This window comes from Cydia splendana, chromosome 13 (assembly GCF_910591565.1).
Source record: "Cydia splendana chromosome 13, ilCydSple1.2, whole genome shotgun sequence".
In the NCBI taxonomy this organism is placed as follows: Eukaryota; Metazoa; Arthropoda; class Insecta; order Lepidoptera; family Tortricidae; genus Cydia; species Cydia splendana.
Window position 1 is genome coordinate 9,590,827 of NC_085972.1, and position 9,311 is coordinate 9,600,137.

The window sequence follows — 9,311 nt, forward strand, 5'->3', positions numbered from 1 at the left end:
TAATCATCTCTTTTCCCTCAGGAACTCCGTCAAGGATCGGCGTTGTACCCCGTCTCGTTCCTACTCCGGTATGAATTCGTGGATGTGAGCGAGCAAGGGCAGCCGTTGGTCGATTCTCAGTCAGCCTGCGACAGAATTTTCAAATCCGCTCAGACTTATTCGGGAAGATTTCAATCTCCGAGAGCTATTTTCTATTACGGGCGAGGCGGTGCACAGAATCTCACTTGTATCTTAAGGTAATTTAAATATTAACAACAAATAATATTAACACGTATTATATAACACAGAACATAATATTTATATAAAACATTGTTTACAGATTTGAAGCAAAACCCGGAGAAAGGATACAATTAACCTTTACTAGTAGTTACTTCGGGAACAAACAATGTAGTACATACAAAGACTCCCGGGCAGGCCGCTGGAAATGTGATAGGCCTGCGAAAAGAACAATTGGAGGCGAAGGCTTCGCTCAGATTATTATTACCGAATATCCTTGGGAAGGAGTGCCTATTCAAAGGGATTGTCTTTGTACAAATCGATCTGAACCCTTAACTATTCATACTTTGACTGCTCCAGTTGTAGAAATCAACTTTACTGTGACAATGATGAATATCACAGAAGATTACGACGATTTTACTTTTGAGGGTGAATACAAATTTATTCCTAGTGGACCTGGCGATGAAACAGTATGTTCATCCGGCTGGGGGGAAAGGAAATTAAGAGGAAGCAGCGGAGAAATAAGATTATTCGACAAAAGACAAACTCCATCAGCGCCAGAAATAGTTGGGGATCGGCACGTTATATCAGAAAGTGTTAGAGCAGAAGTATCATGTGTTCATAGGCCTTGGCTAATAGAACCAGGTGGAGATGAAGTGACTCCTGTACAAGGGAGATATTTATACGTAAAAATACCAGGGTTTGAGGTGACAGCAGACAAGTCATATTGTCGTACTCCTAATAGACTTTTTATTTATGAGGCCCGAGACACATCGCAACCGCGCGAAGTGTGTCCCGATGGGTCGAACTTCATTGAATTGTTTTCACCTGGATGGCAGTCAGCTCAAACGCCTTTGGAAACATCGCTGAAACCACATGCCCGAAGCTATGTTATTGATTTTCTACAACATGAGCCAGCAGATTATTCAATTAAATGGATAGAGGTCATGAAACAGCCATTATTCGAGAAGGATCCAGATTCAAATATTATGCCTAGTTCTGTCACATTGGATTGCCGATACAAGTATGTATAAAATATTCTACCAATCTTTGTATTTTAGTTGTACTACGTTTAAATGGTAATTATTAAAAAAAATTTCTATTCTTCGCAGCTGTCCGGAGCTCAACGCTTGCATTCCTTTAACTTTATGGTGCGATGGTAGTCCTCACTGTCCATCAGGGTACGACGAAGATGATTCAAACTGTTCATTCCGCATATCCTTGCCGCCACCGTACATAGCCGCGGCCGCCGGCGTCGGTCTTCTGCTTTGTGCTGTCACAGTCGCATTATGCGCATGCCGGAGGCGTCGAAGAAAAGACAAAGAGTTTAAAGCTCGGTTAGACGGTGCGTTACCTCCAGAAGAAAGACCTTACGATCGCGCTAAAACCAACGGCGTTCCTGAAGCCACGCGGCAATACGCGACAGTGCAGAAATACGCAACTATAGATAAATATAGTTTGAGTCAAAAGTATTGTGCGGGGTTGAACGACGCGAGATATTACGACGAGGTAGCACAAAGGGATAAGCTTGCAGATACAAGGTACGCTAGTTTAGGTCGCGCCGGGCGAGGCATGCGCGTCGACAACGCGAGAGGCAACGGCGGCACGGGCTCGAGGCGGGCCATGCCCGATCTAGGGTATCCCGATCTCAAGGATGGTTTCTGTTGACCCTCTCCGGATGTAATAGAAACTACTGTATAGTGCGAATACCAGATTTGTTTAGGAAATGAATGTGTTTGTGTAAAATTAGAGTGAAGACTGATTTGGCCAAAGTGCCTCTTTAATACTTGGCGAAACTTTAAAGAAATTTGATCACTAGTACTATTGGAATCCCCCTAAAACAAGATACTGTTTTTTTTACATGACATGTAAGTAATCTATTTGTATAATTCTAGTGATGTAACGATATTAATAAAGTGTAAATAATCCTTAACTGATTGCCATACTATTGTGTTACTTAACTGACATGTTTCACGAAAATATAGTAGTAATAATGAATCGTGCAATAGAATAAATAAATAAATGTACGCTACATAAGTTTCACTACAAGTCCTGAAACCTTAAAAGTTGACAATTATTTCAATTTGAGCATCCTATAGAATTGTATACCCAAATAACATATCTAAATGTATATAAAAAGCTTGACAATACAGTTTTAAGATACAATTTAAACAGTGTACTTATTGTATTCAAAAGTAACTAGGCATGTCAGAGAAAAATGAGTGAAAGAATATCGTGTGTAAAAGAATAAAAAAGTATTTTAATGTTTAACATGGAACATTCTAAAATATAATCACGTCTTAACTAACCTTGAACCGAGGTAACGTTCATTATTTTAAAATGTCATTATTAAATATATTAAAAACGGGTCACTCACGTATGACACTCCTCGGTACGGAGTGAAACATGTCGAGCGTTTTTCGACTTAAAATACGTGAGTGACCCGTTTTTAATATATTTAATATGTCTGTGTCTCACGGAAGTTTTGTTTTTAAAATGTCATTATTCTCTATGTTTAGCCTATAGGTGTTACAAACTTTTTTGTCAATTTACAATCATTCAATATTCTATTTTTTTTTTGCTAATTTTAACTTTTTTTTAATTTCTCCAAAAAAATGGAAATAATATAAAAAAATTGTAAGATTATAAACTTTTCAATATTTAAATATTTCGATTTTTTTTTCATTTTTTTTATAAAATTATAGTTAAACGATGATCACTTACTTTGTGCAGAATTTTCTTTCAAAATAAAACTCGAATGTTAATAACTCAAAATGCATTCCAAGTACCTTTTACCATTTACCATTACATAGTGTTAGCGGTACACCCCGAAATTCAGTAGAATTCTGCAAATGGTGTTAAAGGTATAAAATCGGTACGATTGATCTTTAGGCCATTTGAATCAATTTGACGCGAAGCACTAAAAATTGTAAAAAAAATAAAGGAATTATGACGTAATCTTTTTTTTTGTATGGGAAAAAAATATTTTTATTCAGAAACCTGTCGTGTGTGGTATTAAATGAAAGGTCTTTTTGACACGAGAACGACTTTATGACGAAAAACACAAGAAACGTGGATAAAGTAACCCCAATCTAAGATATTTTAAATAGGACCTGCAGAGCTTAATCAATAATAAAATCAAATGCAATCCATAAAAATGTATGCTTTTCATTACACATTTATGGGTTAAATAAGCATAGAGCCGAATACCCGACTATCGATAAGTCAAAATCTTTCAGAATATTATTTTGAGAATATCTTTGCTGAGTGAATGCAGATAAGCTTTAGAACTTGTGTATAGTAAATAATGCTCACCTCGTAAAAGTTATTGCTTTGATTAATTCATTTTGGTTTTATGAAATCACATGATTCATTTACGAAACTTTTGACTTAGTGCCACACAAAGGCCGTATTTTATTGGCAGTACAAAAAGCAGCACTCCTAACTGTACATCATCGGTGGACCTTATTACAAAAGGCATAAAGCTCACCGATGTACAATTAACACTGTGGGCGGTGGTAATTAAACTCTGACTATTATTTCGTTATCATTTATTTTGGCCACTGTTTGAACAGAAAATAAATGTTACTAACTCATACCCTAGAATTGTTACTCATATATTAATTTGGATAGCATCACAGAAGTGACTGTGTTGTTACTGTAATAAATAAAATATAAAATGAAATGTGATATAGAATGTAAAAATGTTAGATAAGCGTTCACAAACTGTATAACTTAATGTTAAGATAAATATTTTCCCGTGTACAATATAGTGGTAAACTTAAGTATAACAAAACAATTGTGAATAAATTATTGACTAAGATTTTTAAAAGTCTGTACTTATTTCACGGTAAAAGGAAAATTAAAGTCATTTCTAAAAATTACAAGCAAGGTTTTTTTTTAAATACCTGACTAGAATATGAAATACCACCTAGAATCTCTTTCTTCCGATTTTACTGTACCGATAGATTATTTCTATATTAGATTCGTTTCCCCTTTCCTTTTTCACCTTTTTCATAGAACAAGGCTTAGCACATCAAATTAATGTACTTATTAATTGTCAAAGAATCTGTGAAACTGTTACAGCCTTGGTAATAAAACACAAAAGAGACTAAGTTATGAAAAAAAAAGTTTGTTCATGACAATGACATATTTTTATTTAGTACAGAAAAAATGGAGGTCATTAAACTGCCGGCAGAGGGGTAGCAAATAGCACCCTCAGACGAGCCCTCATATTTGTACATTGTGTCATACTAAAATATTATCTTTATTTCGCTTGACAAAAGGTAGGTTTTACATTAGCAGAATAAAACGAGATAAGAGAGAAGTGAAATATTTTAATTTTTTCTTTGTCGCATATATTTAAATTAAGTAACTGGAATTTAAGCCACGATAAGAAAAGCAACAGTTGAAAAATGGAAATATGATGGTGATCAATCCAACAATGGCAGTGAGAAATTAGAATGTTTTAAGAGTTAGCAAAATTGTTCTTAGGATATGTATTTTCGGAAATGTTATCGCTCTGGACTGAAGTACATTTTTGGTTTTTAAAAGGCATGACATGATTTCATAATACATATCCATTTTCTCAATAAAACAGCTTTCTGGTTTTTAGATTTCCCGGTTTCGATTCCCAACTAGTAGTGCGGGTTACAAATCCTTGGATGCTGTTTTTCATTTCTGATACCGAATACCTCTAAGATCTCTTGTAGGTAGTTTCTGTTTCCCCCTTACCACACCGTTTGTATTACTCACAATATCATATCTACTATGATTTTCCTACGTAGTGTGGGTTGGAGTGAAACCTTATCGAGTAAAGGTTTCTTTGTACCGATGGCCAGCTTTCTCAGTAGCTGACTGACTTATCCTTGTTCAGATTTCTCTGCAAGATCGAATTAGAAATCAGAACATCAGCAAAAGAGTGAAGGTCACTTAAAGAGTTGCCAAAATTAAGAAGCAGTAGGCGAGGCACATATCACGTAGAACCGAAGGCCGCTGAGGCCGAAGGTTCTTAAATTCAATGGTTAACTGAGAGACGGAGAAAGAAAAGACCTTCAACAAGGTAGACCATTGCTCTGGTCAGAATTTCAGAGAAAATCGTTGAATAAGGGAAGTGCAGAGGTCCTTGCGAGGAGGACTTTTTCTAGCAGACGATGCTTAAAGCAGATTTTATAATAAAGAATTAACTATAAAACAGGTATTCAAGTACAGTCCGTTAACTCTCAGAATGACCTTCGGATTTTAGAAAGATACATCGGGTATCGGCGGTAACACGCGAAGGTGATACTGCTGTTCTGCTTTCTTATTAACTCACAAAAAGTTTTAAACTTACCGCTTAGGATACTCCGTTAAGGATACCTATTATCTCAATGTCAAATAAGCCCTCCCTATTTTAATGACATTACTCGGAGGATGACTATATTGCGATATGACTTTTTGTCAAAATCTAAATAAAATAGAATCAGAATTTGAAATTCGTCCGGAGGTAATTTTAGAACGTCACACCGTCATTTACTACTTCTGGCGGAAATGATATAGAGTTGATAATACCAGTTACATATTTCAATTCATTTGGTAAATTTCTACATTTTTATGTATGAAATTAAATATTTACCTACATATGGTGGTATTAACTACTCTATATAGTTAAGGCTGAAAAGACGACTGCACTCTTTTGGTATTGGATTGCAACTAAATCAGTAAGACACTGTCATTTTCTATTTCGCGATTACGTCCGATTTTACCGTACCGTAAAAGGTATGAAATTGTTATCACATTTCTGTATCCCTCCTGCTGCTGTTTCTCTCAAGTTGCGAAGGCAAAGCCTTAATTAGTTCATCGTATAATTCGGTTTGCGCCGCGATCGTTACGCGCTGTGGGCAGGCTAATGCTCCCTGAGCCTATAATCTGATTATTTGACGACACCTACAAATTAGCGTACGTGACCAGCCGGTACATGGTTATGCATATTAGTCGTAGTAAATATCGCATATACCGGTTTTCTGTATCTATTAGACTATGTTATCTAGATATTAATAGACAGATTTATGTAATACAAAATTCTATGTTCTTATATTCAAATTCAGCAGCTAGCGAATTCAACAACAACCAAGTTGTTTGAATGCTCTATAAACAGTCGTGAAATCAGAAATGTTAGAATCCACCTATCTTCATTATCATATATGCTTAAATAATTCAAACATGCGTATTGAAAGATTTAATGTAGCCGTGAGTGAAAAGTTTCAAAACGATACGATTTTTTACATTTTAACCTAGTTGAAAAAGCATGTAGCCTTTCATTGATATTATTAATGATATTTCTTTAATAATGATAACAAATCGCACTATGATTTCACATGATACATTTTTTTCTAATATTTTACAGTGCCATCAAGTTGATGGATTTGATAGACACGACGCGGATTCCGGGCTTAATCGACTGAGTGCTCGTTCATGGCTATCTATTGATTGGCATCGGCGACAGAATATCTTTAGTGCGACATAAGTAATTAAGGTTATACATTAAGATATGAAAACAACAGCGGAGCGACAATATTTTATATAAATAGAATGACTAATATTATGATAAATGAGTCACTTAGAATAAAATAATGCATATTAATATAATATATTGATTGGTACGCGTTGAAACTGATAGAGATTCAAATAATTATCAAACTTTCATTAGTTTGAATACCTACCACTTCAACACGTGTAAAATTTAAAGTCCGTAAGCAAAAATATTTTTTAATCGATCGAGAGAAAGCGGACTTTGCTTTAGTTTTGGCAAAAATGCTTTCGTATTGTCTGTCCGGCTGTCCTCCTCTACAGGACAGTAATTTCTTGTTATCAATTTGTTATGGATATAATCTATCAGCTACTTTTCAAGGTTATGAATATAATCTGCTACTTATCAAGGGTGTCATTTCTTCAACGAGACAAATGCCGATTTTCGTGAATTTTTTAGAGCAGGTTGAATAATATTTTTTTTTATTAGATCTACATCTCATACAGTTACTATGTATTTAAAATATAACATCACAAAATAATCGCAATTTAAGCCAACAAGCCAACATTTTTTCCACAAAGGCTACAGAGAATAAAATTACTCTGAATGTCTTGGACAAAGCGCCTGTCGCGAAACAGTATTGTGTATGAAAAATATGCCTTGAAGCTTCTTTGAGGTATAATTTGTAAACATTACCAACAAAAGTAGCATATTGTGCCTTTAAACATCATTATAATACTGATAGAGATACTGTGCATTTAGAGATATATAAGAGCTATTGACAGTTATTTATAATTTACCACTTTAAATAATACATATTATGTTTATAACAATGTATGTATGTGTGTATATTTAGGTACGTTATGAAATATTCATATTACAGGTTTTTGTCAGAAATAAATAAATGTTATCCTATCAAGGCTAGATGTAAATAGCCTTATCGGGTTTTGAAACCGGGACCTACAGATTTAATAAATAACAAAACTTCCGTTTGAGTCAGACATATTGGAACCTTTAGCTTTAGGACCTTCAGCGGTACCGTTCAGGTCACTTCCAACTAGACTAAACAGGTCAGCGCACTTTTAACAATAAGGCTGAATTGGCTTGTTTCTTCCTGGTTTGTTAGGATTGGCCAATTACTATGTAGTGTCCAATAATCGACGAATTTATTTATTCTGTGACTAGGGTGACTGTTATAGAAAACAGTTACCCTAGTCACAGAATAAATAATAGTACTAGGCACAGAAGGTTCACACTCTAACTATACGCGCCTATTACGAGAGATACAAGCGCAAGCGCGAGCAGGCATCCGTTCGTTCCATAACGGTGCGTGGCAACTACTACTGCTAGGCACCAAAACTGGTGTGGCCGAAATATACTTGCAGCGACGCGGCGAAATCGCGGAGTGAGTCACGCCTGCCCTAGCTGTCAAATGTCCAACCAGCAAGTAGTAAGCATGACCCATTGCACGTTCAAAGTTCTTACATCGATAGAAATGAAAACAAACACCAACACAATGGAATTCATTGTTACAATACGGGCCAAGCGGAAATTAACGGACCGCATTGCATAAATTCGGTAATGCTTGTAATTAACGCAATAATACGAACGGAATAATACGTCCGTGTCGGAATATTCATTAACCTGCAACATCAAAGAGATGTTGCGCAACTGATCGTGTAAATCGTTTTTAATGCTTTGCATATGGTTCTGTCAAGTGCATAATTTATGATCTTTATTGTCTAAACAAACTAACAACTATTCTTACCCGACAGGGCAACGCAAAGGAGAGTAATGTGTTTATCAGTGTAGGTATGTATTGTATGGTTGTTCCTTTCTGGCACTCCGAAGATCAAACGCGAGGGCTAATTTTGGTGATTATTAATTTTTTACGTCAATCAATTTGTCTAATTGTCTGTGTGTCACTACGTATGTGAAAGTGAGAATAATATGGTGACAATCAGACGGCATACTGCAAAAACGAAAAAAAAAAAAGACAAGTATATACTATTGGTAGGGTTGCCATAATTAGTCGGAACTGATAAGGGACAGTGGTATTCTAGAGCAGGGGCCTCCAAACTTTTTTACCTGAGGGCCATATTATGGCTCAGTAACTTTCGCGCGGGCCACCGAGGGGTGGGGGTTGTATCTGGTTGCTGCTGTTTGGAGCTGGGGTTTGGAGAGCCCTGTTCTAGCGCGCTATTAATAAATAAATAAATATTATAGGCAGGGTCACTACCCACTAGGCCAGACCGGTCGACAAAATACGGGACAAAAACGGGACCAGTCAAAATACGGGACGTATGGCAACCCTAACTATTGGGGGTACGTGTCAATTTATATGGATTTGTTTCATCGATGGGTGTTTCATTGAACGTTTTTAATTTTTAATGACCGTCTAGGATCTATAACGATTTAAAGTTTAGCTTTTGCTTTCCAGTTAAGTTTTGATAGTAAGTATTCCAGTTAATGTTTCTAACTGAAAAAAATATCCCAAAAATGTGTAAAAACACATCCCGTGCCTAAAAAAGATAATATTCGATAATTAATTGAAAGTGATCACATTTCTTATTGGCGCAGTCAGGCC

The 9,311-nt window shown here is 35.9% G+C and overlaps 1 protein-coding gene across 1 annotated transcript in view; it reads left to right on the top strand.

Annotated features, from left to right (window-relative positions):
- LOC134795996 (uncharacterized) overlaps nt 1-2,570 on the top strand; it is a 65,177-nt gene extending 62,607 nt beyond the window's left edge. The window contains exons 11-13 of the mRNA XM_063767897.1: nt 22-236; nt 320-1,240; nt 1,329-2,570. Coding sequence (XP_063623967.1) covers nt 22-236; nt 320-1,240; nt 1,329-1,884 — 1,692 coding nt within the window. The 3' untranslated portion in view covers nt 1,885-2,570. The remainder of the gene's footprint in view (nt 1-21; nt 237-319; nt 1,241-1,328) is intronic.
- The last annotated feature ends 6,741 nt before the right edge of the window (nt 2,571-9,311 follow it).